The sequence below is a fragment of the Chlorocebus sabaeus genome, chromosome 17 (genome assembly GCF_047675955.1).
Source record: "Chlorocebus sabaeus isolate Y175 chromosome 17, mChlSab1.0.hap1, whole genome shotgun sequence".
Taxonomy (NCBI): domain Eukaryota; kingdom Metazoa; phylum Chordata; class Mammalia; order Primates; family Cercopithecidae; genus Chlorocebus; species Chlorocebus sabaeus.
In genome coordinates this window covers 52,374,976-52,391,504 of record NC_132920.1, presented here as the reverse complement: position 1 = coordinate 52,391,504, position 16,529 = coordinate 52,374,976, and the positions used below count along the sequence as shown (strand labels likewise).

The window sequence follows — 16,529 nt, the reverse complement described above, 5'->3', positions numbered from 1 at the left end:
GTTACACTTCCCTCTTAAACTTTTTCTGGTTCGCACAAGTGACAATGTGAGAAGTTAGACAAAAGAATCTTCTACACTCACTTAATTTTGGTGGCTAAGAATATAGACTCTGGATTCCAAGGCCTGAGTGTCTGTGAGATGATTCCATTACTTAAGAGCCAGGTAGTTGTGGGCAAATTTACTTTATGCCTCAGTTTCCTCATTTACAAAATGGAGGCAATATTAGTGCCTACCTCACAGGGCTACTATGAGGGTTAAATGAAAGAATCTAGGAAAACAGCTCGGCTCAGTTCTTGGCAAGTGGTGAGTACTAGATAATGTAAACTGTTATTATCCCCAATTTACAGGCTCTGCCCTAGACATGCCATTCCATTTCTGCCCAGAGGATTGTCCAGAGTACAAACTAGTGTCCAAAGAATGAGAAAACATTCAAAGACTATGTCGGAAGCAGAGGTCAACATTCTGGGCACTTTAAAAAGGCCCTGGGAGGAATCTGGGAAGAATTCTGCAAGCATAAGAGTGTGGCCACAGGAACACAGTTTGCTGGGCCAGGCCTACACATGGAATAACTTGATGCCAATCTGGTTTTGTGCATATTGCAGGAAATAGAATTTGCTCTGTTTTCTAAAGGCAAAGTAATGTGCAATTAGTAACTAATCCGTATCGATAGATAGCTACCCTGAATTTCCTTGGACAGAATTCTTCCCCACATACCCCATTCCCAAAGTCACAGTAAAAGCAAAAGTCTTCACAAGACCTATACAACCTGTTCTCTTCTTCTGCTGTACTCTCCCTCTCTGTTCACACTGGCCTCCTGGCCATTCCTGGCATGCCCTGGGCTCAGAGCCCTTGAACTTCTTCCCTTTGCCTGGGTGAGAAACAGAGCTGGCTCCATCACCTTTCTTGGTATTCTTCCCTGATCCTGTTTAAAATGGTGCACTTACCCACTCCTCCAGTCTCTCTTCCTTGCTCTCTGTTTCTCCTTGGCACCATCACCTTCTAATATATAATTTATTGATTTGGTTCACTGTTTCTCCATAAGGGCAGGAATTAGTGTTTTGTTCATTCCTGTATCCCGGGTGCCTAGAACAGAGGCTGATACCTAGTAGTGCTCACTGTGGAAGGGCTGTCAATGAATCTACATACTCACCGGTTCAATGGACCAGTCCTTACCTCCAGTGAAGGTATTTCTAGCACAGTCCTCTCTGAGAGCTTCATTCAGGAGAAACATTCCACACAATTCTTTCAACATGAGCGATAATGTATCATTGGCTTGGATTAATGAGACAGTATCAGCCACAACAACATCAAATTACCTATATAATGTAATGTCAGAAGGGAGTGTAATGTCACTATCTCGGTGCTCCTGTAAACTGAGCCAGATGGTTGATTTTGTAACTTAGAGAATAAAGTACTAACTAGGCTGCTTAAAATTTCTAGTTTACGGCCGGGCGCGGTGGCTCACGCCTGTAATCCCAGCACTTTGGGAGGCCAAGGCAGGTGGATCACAAGGTCAGGATATCAAGACCATCCTAGCTAACACGGCGAAACCCCGTCTCTACTAAAAATACAAAAAATCAGCCGGGCATGGTGGCGGGCACCTGTAGTCCCAGCTACTCGGGAGGCTGAGGCAGGAGAATGGCGTGAACCCGGGAGGTGGAGCTTGCAGTGAGCCGAGATCGTGCCACTGCACTCCAGCCTGGGCTACAGAGCGAGACTCCCTCTAAAAAAAAAAAGAAAGAAAAGAAAAAAATTTTCTAGTTTATTTTTTTTTCCAGGAATCTTTGCATGACACTGCTATACCTTTTACCATTGACAATATTTTGACATAAGTCTTATTTTTCCCTAACAGGGATTTTAGTTTACTGATGGGTCCAGGGATTATCTTTTCTTCCTACTTTTCTAGTTTCTTTAATAAGCATATATTGCTTTAAGAAATAATTAACGATTTTTTTGTGCTTTCTATTAAGTCTGCAAAACTCTTTCATATGGCAGAGAAACATTTTTAAAATCCCATGTTCAAGTTCATATCTCTTGTCAAAATCCCTGGGAAAGCTGACTGTTTAAAGAACTGACAATCCCATCAAAAGATAAAAGGGAGGATTTGAGATTTGGCAGGACTTTCTCATCCAAGGATCCAAACATATTTTCAGGAAACTGACTGGAGAGTAGGACTTGACTTTATAATCCAGCCACCAAGGGTCCATGGACAATGAACTTTGGGGTTCTGAGAAGCCTTTGTGATGCAATGAATGCTTTATTTTGCATCCAAGGATGTGAGTGGAGTGAAATCGCTTTAACTCAAAAAGAAATGATGCAACCCTGGCTATGCATGAGATATTAGGATCAAAAGTTAAAAGATTATGTCAAAGTGTACACAATGCATAAAAGTGCTTCATTTGCTGTAAAAAGCTCTGCAAGTATTTGGTGCTGATGTTTCTGATTGGCTGGACCATGAATTTATCTGAAGGAAAAATGAGTTTAAACGTTATAACTAGTTGTGTGGCTTCAAACCAGTCACTCTACCTTTCTAGTGTTTCCTAGTTCAATGGAGACCTGTTTGGCCTTACTTACCTCGTAGTTTAGAAGCTCACATAGATGTGGAAATGTTTTAGAAATCATAATGCACAATAAAATTTGAGCTGTTATTCTGTAGCCTTCCATATGGTCTGGACCTCCTGCAATCTTAAAATATATTGAATACCTTTTCCAGTGAGAATCCTGTTATGTAACAAAGGCCCTTACCATAGATAGATATGCTCCCAAAGTTAATATTTAAATGAATTATCTTTTTAATGCAATGATTTTCCTTCCATATTAAATTACTTCTATAATAATTCCACAAAGGATATGGTTGTTACTTTTTAAAGGAGGTAGCCAGAGTGCAGCATGCTGTTTTCAACTTACCAAGTCAGGAACCTGTACTCAGGTTGGAACCACACATCCCCTTCCTTGAAGGATGGGACTATGTACCTGGGAAGTCTCTACTGCTTGTGGAAATTTAGGGCTCCTCTCTCTGTTTGGATGTGTCAAGGATCCCCAGGACTGAGTTAAAACAAGTAGAGGGCAGTGAGAAGGGTTGGAGAAGTAGCAGGAGTAACAGGAAGTAGAGGCAGCTTTAAGGTGACTGTCTTGCTACAGGGGAAGAGGTTTTCAATCTCTGGAGGTAAAGGGGAGAGACAGCTTAATCCTTATGAAGAGGTTCTGGCCCAAACCAGGTCCCAGCTTCTTGGCCCTCAGGCTGTGATTGGAACCATGATCTAGAGAGAGGGACCCTCATGGCCCAAGGAAAAGATGCCGGCACTCATTTAGCAGACGGCAGACTCTGCCCACAGGGTGTGTTTTCCACACTGTGGTGTCTCCAGAGCCAATGTGGTACCTTTCACCAATAGGTGCTCAATAAATTCTTGCTAAATTAATAACTGAAGAGTGGTTAAACTAGTCACAGTAACAACAGAAGCATTTTCAAACTGCCTAGGGCCCCCCTGCTGGTGACAAACAAAGGGTTTGGGCAAGAATGACAACCATAATTCAACCAGTGGAGCCTCCAGCCATAGAAATGCTGTTTTCTTAGTGATTGTGATGGTACTATAGCCTGAAGCTGCAGTTGCTTAAAGAATCACCTTTTACACAGCTCTTGCAATCTGTGAAGGCTACAAAATTAGTTGATAGATGCCACATTTCACAACTCGTACATTGTAGTACCTGCTATAGTTGAATCATAGTATAATTCATCATTTTTACATTTATAAAATTGTAGCCAATGACTTAAAAATTTTGAAATCTTTTACACTATTATCTATGAAACTAGGAGTATTTATTTAATTACACTGAAATCTTCAGAGAAATCAACTTCATAGCATTTTGTGGGGAAGCAATTTGTTCTACTCACGAGTAGGTGTTAGGGTGTGTGTGTGTATATGTGTATGGGGGATGGGATATATAGTTTTTTTAAAGTTTTTATACTTTCCTCCTTCTTGGTGGAGGTAAAGTGTCCTGACCTCCTTTTCCTAGCAATGTTTGTATAAACAGAACCTTTTAGAGGGGGCCTCTTCAAGGTAGTCCTTGTTAGGACCTTGTCAAAGAAACAAGGTGGCTGTTGCTTTAAACTGCTGACACTACAACAATGCATATACAAAATCACTTTAATGGTTACTCATATAAGAAGATTTATATAGACAGAAAATAGCTCCATTTTTACTTTGCCAAGCAATCAAGAAAAACACAAGACCACTAGAATTAGTAGGCAGAAGCCTTGGGGACAATGGCTGTGCCCTTTCTAAGACATGAATGCCATCTGGAGGATCCATTTGAAACTACAGTGCAGTAACCAAAGAACCTAATGTTTTCAAGCATAAAGGTACTTTTTGTGAACAGGTGGGCAACAGAGGCAGGAATAACTACCTTCATTCTATGGACTTCAACTCCTATTTCTTTCTAGCTTCCAGTAGAAGACTCTTGAGAATATTGTTATTGAGTGAAGTACTTTCCGCTGAAATGGGAAATGAACCCCTAGAGTCTTACTAATATTATTAGCTCATCAGTAAATACAGGTCAGGAAGAATTAGGCAAGAGAGAAGCAGGCAAATGAGTCCCCAGTTTAGTGTGTCCTGCCATCTCCTCTCCCTATACTGCATTTCATTCATGAGAAGATGTAAATGACTGATAGTTTAGTTTTTTCAAAGGCATTTACATTTTCATAGGTTGAAAGTCTAAATTAACAGAGAGAGAAAGAGAAAGTTAACTAGCAGAATTTCCAGTAGACATGTTGGAAGGGCTATGGTGGAATAAGACAGCCATCTTCTTTATAAAATCGTTAATTATTCCTTTTAAATTAGGTCTGTTTTCTTACTGATACACTAAACTTTAACAAAAATGTTTCAAAAGGAGTAATTCCTCAAAAGTCTGAGTAGTTAAAAACAACTGCATTTCCTAGTTGATTTCTTAGAAGATTCTGATATTCTGAGGGCATGTCATAGAGTCTCCTACCTCAATGCCTCTCAAATATCTCCTATTAAAAAACTGTTTCTAGGGCGGGCGTGATGGCTAATGTCTGTAATCCCAACACTTTGGGAGGCTGAGGTGGGCAGATCACTTGAGTTCAGGAGTTCAAGACCAGCCTAAGCAACATGGCAAAACCCTGTCCCTACAAAAAATGCAAAAATTAGCCAGGTGTGGTGGCATGCACCTGTAGTACCAGGTATTTAGGAGGCTGAGGTGGGAGGATTGCTTGAGTTGGGGAGGTCGAGACTGCAGTGAGCCGTGATTGCACCACTGCACTCTAGCCTGGGCGACAGAGTAAGACCCTGTCTCAGAAAAAGAGGTTTAAAAAAAAAATTTCCAACCAGTTGAGGGGCCAATACTTGTATAAATTAAAACTGTATGGCAATATCTTAATGCCTCTTCCTGTGCTCTTCATGTCACAGGCCATTAACAACGTTCAGAGTGGCACTGGTCTGTGCACCCATCTGATCACTGCTCTATCTCCGGTTCTCTCTTTTTAAAAATACGTGGATTTGAACTAAAGATCTCTGCCCACAATACCACCAGTTATATTCAAGAGTTTGACTTACACCCTCTTCCCTTCTGCTCTCTTCCCTCCCTTCTCCTTCCAACTTTCAAAATAATACAGTCTTTGAATCCGTAATAAAGAAAACTTCAAACAATTTCTAGTCCTTAGTTTAAATTGACCATCTACTAACAACGTATTTGCACAATTCCCCCATCCTCTTGTTCAGTTCAACCCAGTTCAGTTTTGCTAATTTTATTTGCCATAAATTTGTCCTAGACACCAGAAGCTTGTATAAGACACTTGGGTAACACAGAAGTTCAGATATTTGAGGATTAACAGGAGAAATCCATCTAAGAAAACAATGTAGCTGACAAGAAGCATGCTTTCTTGATATAAAGATTATTGGAAAGCTTCAGTTGAATATCTGTTTTTGTTTGTGGCCGAAATACAGGTTGAGAAAGTCTTTTGATTAATAAGCAATTCTAGCTTTCTGAAGTTTCTTTCATTCACTAGTTGAAGAGCAATATATATTTTTTCTTATCCCAATAACCCAAAACAGAAAATTCTACATGGGCATATATTAAGTGTTCATACATTTCCATTTATAAGGCACAAAACCCACAAATCTCAGAGAAAGGAAGAAAACAGAAGATTTGAAGACAACAATGTAAACTCAGAGGAGGTTCATCAAACTGGAGTTAAATCATGTCCCTTTTTAGTAGATAAGGGACCTCATACTGACAGGAATCATTGCCTCTGAAAAGAGGGCTTCTGAGCCCTTCTTTTGCCACAGCCTCCTTCACTGGATTAGTGCAGAAGTCAATCCTCAGGGAGGGCTGCATGGCCAGAACACATCAATCCCAAGCACCACCTATCCCATAGAAACTTCTGGGCAGCAATGCTCCAAACAAACCAGGGTGCCTGGTTCACACGTTCTCACCCAAAGGAGGTTTCAAGGACAAACCCACAGTAAACACACATGCTTGCCTATGCCAGTACTTGAGTATTTTAAGGGTTCTGCTCTAAGCTGACGCAGAACTGCCTGCCTGAGAACCCTGAACTGGGTTAGTTATGTGGGTCCTTTGTGGGACAGCATCTATGTAGGAGACTGGACCTTGGGTTCCTCTTGAAATAATGAGGTCCCTAGAGGGATCCTTAGAACCAACTAATATTACCAAGAGCTTTTAAAACATGCTGGTCAAATATGGAGATTCCCTGGTGCAACCCCCAGATCTCCTGGTCTGTTAGGCAGCCCTGATAACTCCCAAGTAATCCTGCTGTCCACCGGTATAAAATAGAACGGGTCCCATGACACCATGTAGTATCTACGCTTATTGGCTGGGCCTCCTGGTGGCTCTTGGCACTGTAATTTCTAGTACTGTTTACATTAGTATTATATGAGAATAAGCTTTCTGAATGTCCACATGAATCCAAGCATTTCCTGGAAGTATGACTGCTTCCTAGTCCTTTATATCACCATGCAAGGTAGGGATGGGAGTGAACAGCACTTCAGAGAAAACTGCCAGGTAGACAGTTATCCTGAGAAAAGAGTTAGTATTATAGTTGTCGAGAAAGGAGAGACCAGAAATCAGATGAACTGAGTAATTAATTATGTCATCTTGAAGGCTTTTCCACTCTGGACAATTTGAAATCCAAATGAAATTGGGTCCTTGGGTCAATTTATTCCATTACCAAAGAACAGCATAGTAGGATAGCCATTCCAACAGGGTGAGGACCAGCCACCTACTTACTTTCCAGTCCGATTTTATTATCCATTCAGCTTTTAGGAATTGCCCCTGGAGGCCATAGTCAGAATTTTGCTAAATTTTCAGGCATGAAGACGATTCTCCTTATTTCAATGTCTCATGAATCTTATGAGAGATCCCTTCCCTTCCTGTGCCTTGTTAAGCTATGATCCAAAAGGAAAAGGAGTATTCCTTTCATTAACAACAACAAACTCTTAAATCCTTTGGCTTTCAAACACTGCAGCTATAACGTATCCTTGGATATATGTATTAATTTAAAAGCCAATCCTTTCAAAGTCAACTTCTATTGTATCAAGTTTTCTCCAAATTATGAGGGGCTTCCTCCACACGCTGCCCCACTTGCCAGCCTCAGGAATCTTTCTTGGTCAGTCTGGCCTTGACTTTGTGCCTCAGCAGGGCTGCGGTGGCAGCACTGCAGGCAGCCAGAAAGAAGAAGGAGAGGCAGGCCATGTGGACAGATAGGGGTCCATGGCGCTGCAGGAAGATCTCCTGCCGCCCCTGGTAGTCCAGGAGGATGGCCTCCAGCTGGGAGAGCGTGCAGATGGACAGAAAGGCATGGAAGATCTGATGCCCATGGCCTACGATGTCACAGGAACCCGGGAAGTACTTCTCAGGCACTGGGCAGGAGAAGAAATAAGCGCTAACCAGGAAGAAGAGGATCTGGAGGGTGTGGTACCAGGCTGCTTGCTCCTGGCAGCCAGCCAGGTGGCAGAGCGCCACACGGTGTGCCACGGGGCTGATGTCTAGGATGAAGGCCAGCCCTGCCGGCACCACTTGACAGATCTTCCTCATGACTGGGTAAGGCCTCCGGTAACGATATTTGGCATAGCAACAGCCAGCACAAGATAACCAGCCACAGAAGGCAGCTGCTGGCAAGAAGAAAAGCCAGAACCGCTCATACCAGGCCTGGTCAGAGCTGTAGAAGAAATGAGCCAAAGCGCTGCCATATTGGTAAACGCTCACGCCAACATAGTCCACAAAGTAGAAGGTGTAGTGGGAGAGCTCTGACTTGGACTGCAGCAGGTGGGCCAGAAGGCTGCAGGTGAGGTAAGTGATTGACGACAGGATGAAAAGGAGCAGGGGCAGGGAGTGGGTAGACGCCCATGGCAAGGCCTCAGCCTCGGCAAAGGCCCAGAATCGCAAGAGGACAGCCAGGGCTGCCAGTAAATGGGTCCAGACGTTGACCACCTCATTGTGCTTCTGAAAGAGGCTGAAGAAGTAGTAGCGCCACTCATGACCCGTGGGGCGGTAGCCGGTGCGGATGTAAGGCTCCCGGAAGAGCTGGGGCACATCCGTTTCCGGGACAGTGCAAGGCATCTTGGGAAGCCCATCCTCCAGGATCTTGGGCAGGCGGCGCAGCTGCTGCCCGCTGACCGACAGGGTGCTCAGGCGCTCCAAGATGGCGGTCGTCATGGCTGCGGCCCACCTGCGCTCCGTGCCACGCACTCAGGACAGGGGATGCAACCTGCAGAAAAGAAAGGAAAATTGGCAAAGCGGCAGTGAGACACGAATGCAGCTAAGATAGACAAGGAACTATGGCTGTTTTCTTTTCTTTTGAGACGGGATCTCATTCTGTCGCCCAGGCTAGAGTGCAGTGACACGATCACAGTTCACTGCAACCTCTAATTCCTGGGCTCAAGTAATCCTCCAGAGTAGCTAGGACCACAGATGCTCGCCAACACGCCGGGATAATTTTTTGTTGCTGCTGTTGTTGTAGAGACGGGTGTGTCGCTATGTTTGGACTGGGTCCAAACTCCTGGGCTCAAGCAGTCCTCCCTCCTCAGCCTCCCCAAGTGTTAGTACAGGCGTGAGCCACCAGGCCGGCTAGGATCTGTGGTTATTTTAATGGAACGTGGCTCTCTGGTACAGTAGAGGAAGCAAGGAGCTGCAGACAGCTTCTTTGAGCCTCCTTTTCTTCATCTGTAGAATAATGGAGTTGGACCAAGATCTCTTACTGTCCCAATATATTTTTTTTCTTTCTTTCTTTCTTTTTTTTGAGACAGAGTTTCACTCTTGCTGCCCAGGCTGGAATGCAATGGCGCCATCTTGGCTCACCACAACCTCCACCTTCCGAGTTCAAGCGATTCTCCTGCCTCAGCCTCCCAAGTAGCTGGGATTACAGGCATGTGCCACTACGCCTGCTAATTTTGTATTTTTAGTAGAGATGGGGTTTCTCCATGTTGGTCAGGCTGGTCTCAAACTCCTGACCTCAGGTGATCTGCCCACCTCGGCCTCCCGAAGCTGTTTTTTTTTTTTTTGAAACAGAGTCTCGCTCTGTCGCCCAGCTGGAATGCAGTGGCGCAATCTTGGTTCACTGCAACTTCCGTCTCCCGGGTTCAAGCAATTCTCCTGCCTCAGCCTCCCAAGTAGCTGGTATTACAGGCGTGCACCACCATGCCCAGCTAATTTTTGTGTTTTTAGTAGAGATGGGGTTTCACCATGTTGGCCAGGCTGGTCTCGAACTTCTCATCTCAAATTATCTGCCCGCCTCAGTCTCCAAAAGTGCTGGAATTACAGATGTAAGCCACCATGCCTGGCCTGTCCCAATATTCTATGTTTACTACACTTAGTGTGAGGCAAAGTTACATCTTGTAAAATGGAAATGTTAGCTACCCTAACATAATTTAGTGATATCAATGACTTAATGATTATCAAGATTTAATTATATCTATAAGTAAGGTAGCCTTTAAAGGATATGGGATTTTCTCAATATTAAAATGTAATAGGCTTTAATAGCATGAAATATCGTATTGAAATATAAGAATTACAAATCTTGATATCGCTAATGATAGACTGTATTTCTTTAGCACCTACCTAATCTTAAACTATCCACTAATTTCACTGGTACTTTGAAAACATGAGGTGAGCAACTGACTAAGCCTCATATTTAAGACAGGCAAATTGACTTATCAGTTAGGTTGGTAAAGAACAATGCACATTCTAGGATATCCTAACAGTTAAAATTAACATGTGACCTAAATTTAACATAAAATCTAATTGCAAAGACTGTTGTTCATTTTTTAAAATTATGCTCTGAAAAGCAAGTAGCTTTAGATTTGCCTCTCTTGGGTAATTAAAACTGTACTCGGTGATTTCAGGCTTCAGAAATGCTTAACTTACACTTGCATTTCTCGGTGACAGACGAATACAGCAATTATTTCATAAAATATTTCATAAAACTGCTACAAAATTTCATGTGAAGTTGCTAGGTAAAGAAATAGATTTTGAGCATTTCTAGTTACCTTATGTAATTATGTTTCCCAAGCTTTTTTCTTCAGAAAAATGCAATATCTGATTTATCTAAATGCACCCCTTCTTTCAAAGACCCTCAACTGGAGCACATACAGCAAGTACTGTTCAAGGTGCTTACTAATTTTAGCAAAGAAAATGTAATTCCTACTCATACATCTCAATCAACATTGAAAGAGAAAAAATACCTAATCAGGTAAAAAAGTGTAGGGCATGAAAATTAATAAAATGTAAAGAAGTTCAGGGAGACCTGGAGTCAAGCTCCAGTTTTGCCACTTACTGGGGTGACCTTGGGCAAGTTATAGAATTCTGTCAGCCTCAGTTTCTTCATAATTCTATATATTATATGGGTTGTATGATAGTTAAATGAGAGGGTCTAAAAAATGAAGTGCTTAGCACTTTGCCCAGCCCAAGATAAGTACGTAGTAAATGTGAAGTATTATTGTCATTTTTATTGCTATGAGCTGGGCTCTGTACTAGGTACTAGGGATACAAAGACTGGTAAGATACACTTCCTGCCTTCAAAGAGATCAAAGTTTACTGGGGAAACAGACATGTAGGGGAATCAACACAAAAATGTGCAATAAGTGCTCCATTAGAGACAAGTACTGGTTCACAGGGGTCTCAGCAAACAACCAAAACAGGGAAAGGATGGGGGTACAGCCCTCTCGAGGTGACCCTGAACTGAATCTTGAAGAAAAATCAGAATTCCTGAGAAAAGATAAAGGCGGAAGAGACTTGTAGGCAGAGAGCAAGGTCAAAGAACTTCTGCCAAGATAAGGGCTTGGAAAGCCTGGAGCATCTGAGGTCACTGTAGTTTGCAGTTATGACATTGGTGCCAGAGAGACCTGAGCGCACATCCTGAGCCCCACCATCAACAAGCTGCATGAATCCAGCCTGAGCTTTGTTATCTGTGGAGTAAACAACAGAGAAGCTCCCTTACAGGGCTGAAAAAGAACTATGTGACATAATGCCTGTAATGTGTTTAACAAAGTGCTTGGTTCCAAGTCTGCATAAGTACTTGCCATTATTATGACCATCACTGATATGAGATGCAGGAATCATTCATGAGGTCAGGGCCTAATGTCCCCTCCATACCTTGAACGTATTTCTATGGTAGCCCCTATAACCCTGTATTGAGGCATTCATTTAGCCAGCACCCATCAGACAGTGGTCTTCTACCAGGAATGAGCTATGAACTCATGCTCAATGTAGGAATTAAAGACACCAAGAGAAATGTATTAAGGATTACAGAGTCGGCCAGAAAGAGAAACACAGAAAGAGGGAGTGTGGGAGAGAGAAAGAAAATGCTAATTAGAATACCTGAATTCATTTAAAAACAAAAAGAAAAGAAAAAGCTAAGCAGTGCTTCTGCTATCAGCCAGCAGAGGGATCCGAGTGCCTGAGAGTTCAGTTCTGGATGGAGGTTTCTCCAACTGACCTTGGTGGACGAACTACAGGAATGGGCCCGGGACGTGGGATAATTTCTCAAGTTGTCCTGTTGCTGTTAGCAACATATAATCTGGAGGTGCTGGGCTTGTTGGAGTTCTGGGGAATTAAAGTGCTCTATTGTTTAGATATAATCTTCTACTACCCTCTTGTGAAGTAGAGAGCAAACCAGATGACATTACCAGTCTGATTTTATGGCTGGGAGAAATCAAAGTGAGTCACTGGGGTTATAAAGCTATACAAGAAGGAATCCCCAAAGATGCTCCCAGTAGCCCTGTCTGCATGCTGTCTAAAATCAAGGCTATTTCTCTCATCTTTGGCAACCCAAACCAATCAGACGATTCTTGCATCCAGAGTTAAATAATATATAACCACACAATTCCTACTTATTTTCATATCCTTAAAATAGCATATCCATCACATAGCAGGTTCTTATAAACTGACAACTCAACTGAATTTCTAAAGACTAAAACTTAGGGTTTTAGTAGTTTAGTGATCGGAAGAGAGCACAATTCAGATCTGAGAACTGGCATATCTATCTGTTCTGAGGGAGAAAGGACAGAACATGATACTGCCTTATTGTTGGTCTGCAGAAGACCAAGACTGCAGAGCTCTGACAGTTCCTTCTAGTTCTCACATCACCAGCCTCCCTCATGACTTTATGTTGATAAGTTCTTTTCTGGAAATTATTTCTACTTCACTCTTACAGAAAATAAAACTAGGAAGAGATTTATAGAACTAAGAAGCAGAGAGGTACAAGTCCAAAAGGATATTAACTTTAACTTCAACAGAAAAGGTGCACAGGGGAAATAAATTGGCAGAATCATCATTTCCCTTACAAATGAGATATTTAAAATGCAGCCACCGAGATCTCAGGGTCTTCTTAACAGCTCCACCTCCTGGAGTGTGTAACTCAATACCCACAAAGGAATCTGAGAGTCCAGGTATACAAATACCATGGCCTGTAACTCAGAATATGATTCCTTACCTCTCTCAGGAATGAGAGGGTCGCAAAGATCTGTCATCTGAGGGTAAAAAGGACTTAAATTTCCCAGCCAAGGGCAGTGGCTCATGCCTGTAATCCCAGCACTTTGGGAGGCCGAGGCGAGTGGACTGCTTGAGGTCAGGAGTTCGGGACCAGCCTGACCAACATGTTGAAACACCATCTCTACTAAAAATACAAAAATTAGCTGGGCATGGTGGCCGGTGCGTATAATCCCAGCTACTACGAAGGCTAAGGCAGGAGAATCACTTGAACCGAGGAGGAGGAGGTTGCAGTGAGCCGAGATCGTGCCACTGCACTGCAGCCTGGGTGACAAAGCGAGACTTTGTCTCAAAAACAAGAACAGCAACAAAGGACTTAAATTTCCCTTTGGTAGTGCGAGGTCGTGAAAAATTCTAAGGTTGGGCGCAGTGGCTCACACCTGTAATCCCAGCACTTTGGGAGGCCAAGGTGGGCGGATCACCTGAGGTCAGGAGTTTGAGACCAGCCTGGCCAATATAGTGAAACCCTGTCTCTGCTAAAAATACAAAAAATTAGCTGGGTGTGTTGGCAGGCTCCTGTAATCCCAACTACTCAGGAGAATCACTTGAACCCAGGAGGTGGGGGTTGCAGTGAGCCAAGATCACGCCATTGCACGCCAGCCTGGGCAACAAAAGCGAAACTCTGCCTCAAAAAAAAAAAAAAAAAAAGGAAAGAAAACTTCTAAACTTGTGGTCAGAAAGAGGGTTTGGGTTGTTTTTCTTTTTTCCCCTCTTTGTCATTTCCTTAGCAACCACCTCTTCCCCTGCCATGAAATTCTCCCTTTGAGAGCAGCTAACACAGCTACAAAAATGGTACCATGAGTTATAATTCTTTTATCCTCATTAACTTCAGAAGCCACTGTGAAGTGGGGTCTGCCCCCCTCCCTCTTAGGCCTCACTTTCACCAAGCAGGAATGGGCAATGCTTCCATGATTCAAAGGACGAGTTGCAAAGTTTGAGCCCGTTTTAGAGGAAACCACATACTGTCATCATGATGTTGAATCCTCCCAGCCTTCCATGTGGCTGCACTGAGTAAAGAGCCCCTCCCTCACTTCTGACCTCTGTTCCCACGCCCTCCTACCTAACCTGATGTGACTATCAGCTGACCAAGATTCTACCTTAGAACAATCTCCTTTGTACAGGGTTCACTCCAACTCCTGGACAGCTGAAATTTAAATCTTCCTCAAGAATTTTTATGAACTGGATAATTTCAAGTCTTATAATTTTGATCAACCAGAAATCTTTTTCAGAGCGAGGATTATCTGTTCAACACTATTCTAAGCTACAAAAGCCGCAGAAGAATACAATAAGACCCTTTACCTCAAGAAGCTTGGAAGAGTCAAACTTCATGCATGAATCAATAGCCAACACCAGATGACACACATAATCAAGTGTAAAGTAGAGTGAAATACAAATAGATCTATAGAAGAGAACACACTCGGAGTATGCTGGGGCAGCCTTGGGGGGAAGTCGGCTTGTGTTAGCCCTGGAAGGCTGGATAGAGCTCAGACAAGTGAGAACTGGGGCATTCTAGCAAAGAGGCAAAATAAGAGCATAGGAAGGCCAGGCGCGGTGGCCCAAGCCTGTAATCCCAGCACTTTGGGAGGCCGAGACGGGCGGATCACGAGGTTAGGCGATGGAGATCATCCTGGCTAACACGGTGAAACCCCGTCTCTACTTAAAAAAATACAAAAAACTAGCCGGGCGAGGTGGCAGGCGCCTGTAGTCCCAGCTACTCGGGAGGCTGAGGCAGGAGAATGGCATGAACCTGGGAGGCAGAGCTTGCAGTGAGCTGAGATCCGGCCACTGTACTCCAGCCTGGGTGACAGAGCAAGACTCCGTCTCAAAAAAAAAAAAAGAGCATAGGAATGGTATGACTTCCTGGTAGGTCTATGAGCAGAGGGCTACTGGGGAGTAATGAGGAAGGGAGTGGGCTAGGTGCAGTGGAATTAGTGAAAGTTTAGGTTTGATGTCACAGAGGAAATGGGAGTCATTTCTCTCCCCTGAAACTATTACCCTGTTTCAGTGCTCATCTCCCCTGAGCTCTGCAAGGATTCCCAATGCTAACCAATGCCTCCTCTCTTGGCTTAAGTGACAATGACACGACCTTCTCTGGCCCCACCTTGGCTTTCTTCTCCCACCATCCCTATCAATTGTGGTATCTGCCCCCTTTTCACCATCCACAGTGTCTCTCGGATGGGCACTTCTGCGAGGCCCTTAGCTTCAGCCAGCACCTGTATCCACTGATTTCCAAATTTGCCTCCAGCTAGATCTTTCCTGAGGTTTGAATTCAAATATCCAACTGCTCTAGATGTGTTCAAAAGAATGTCTCCCATGGGCACTTCAAACTCATCTTCAGACATTTCCTTCAACCCAGACTTGACTCATTCCCTACATCTAATCAGAATCAAGGTTTGCTGATTTTATCTTAACATTTCTGGAATCCATTTGCCTTTTCCATTTCTACTGCTCTCCCTTAATTTAGGCCTTCAAAATTAACTTATGTTAATGATGACAATAGCAGTCTCATAACTGACCTTTCTTCATCAATAATGGCTCTCCTAACTCACATCCCCAACCCTCATTTCATTCAGGGCAACAGTTTAAAAATGGAAATCTGATTATCATTCCCTCCTCAAAATTCTTCAACAGCTCACCATTGTTTGTTTACAATACAAATTCTAAGCCCTAATTATTCAAACAGATCCTTTCTCTGTTGACCTTCCTATTCCAGCCTCCTCTCCCAGAGCCCATACCTCTAAGGCCACTTTGTTGGCCCAGATCTTAATACTCTGAATACTGGGAGCTCCTGACACTGTATCTCCCATGCATGCAAACACAGTACGCTCTAGCCCAGCAACTCTGGCTCATTTTCAACACTCTACCTGGAAGTCGGCTCCACCAGGAAGTTTTTCTTAACTCCCAGACTGGCTTAGGGTTCTCTCCAGCCCTCATTAGACTCCCAGTTTGCTTCATTCATGGAGCTGGGTTCATTCATTTACTCCACTTACTTTCCCATTAGCCATAAGCTGCTTACAGGCAGGAACTGTTAGGTGCAGAAGTCCCCATGTTGAAAATAATATCTGGCATACACAGGACACCTTACAATTATTTACTGAATGAACAGTTCTTTAGGCCCAGGCTCATGGCACCAATTTCCCATACTTCTGCAAAGGTGAAGAAAAAAAGAAGTAATGGATTGGGAGTCAGGAAGTCTGGCTATTAGTATTTGCTCTACTCAGGTGTGTGACTATGCCTAAGACAATCAATTACTCAGAGTCATTGTCCTCATAAAAAAGGGTGGGTGGGAGGAAGTGATTTCCTGTCTATCCATTTTTAAGAAAGAAAACAGAATGAATAATAACAAAATGGTCAGTCATGGAACAGTACTTTCAAGAGGCAAAACATGCACATAAAGTCCTAGTAATATTTCAAATAAAGAGCCCACTGAAGGATATAACTTAGTAAAAATAAATCTATCCACACATATTTTCTACTTTATAATTGATTTTAATGTACTTTTTTAAAAT

General features: G+C 43.1%; 1 protein-coding gene across 2 annotated transcripts in view; it reads right to left on the bottom strand.

The window, feature by feature from the left end:
- Positions 1-5,748: 5,748 nt before the first annotated feature.
- The window catches only part of PAQR8 (progestin and adipoQ receptor family member 8), a 44,326-nt gene continuing 33,545 nt past the window's right edge, over positions 5,749-16,529 (bottom strand). For both annotated transcript variants that reach the window (XM_007972266.3, XM_007972262.3), the window contains one exon: positions 5,749-8,743. In XM_007972266.3, the coding sequence (XP_007970457.1) occupies positions 7,627-8,691 (1,065 nt within the window). In that variant the 5' untranslated portion in view covers positions 8,692-8,743 and the 3' untranslated portion in view covers positions 5,749-7,626. The remainder of the gene's footprint in view (positions 8,744-16,529) is intronic.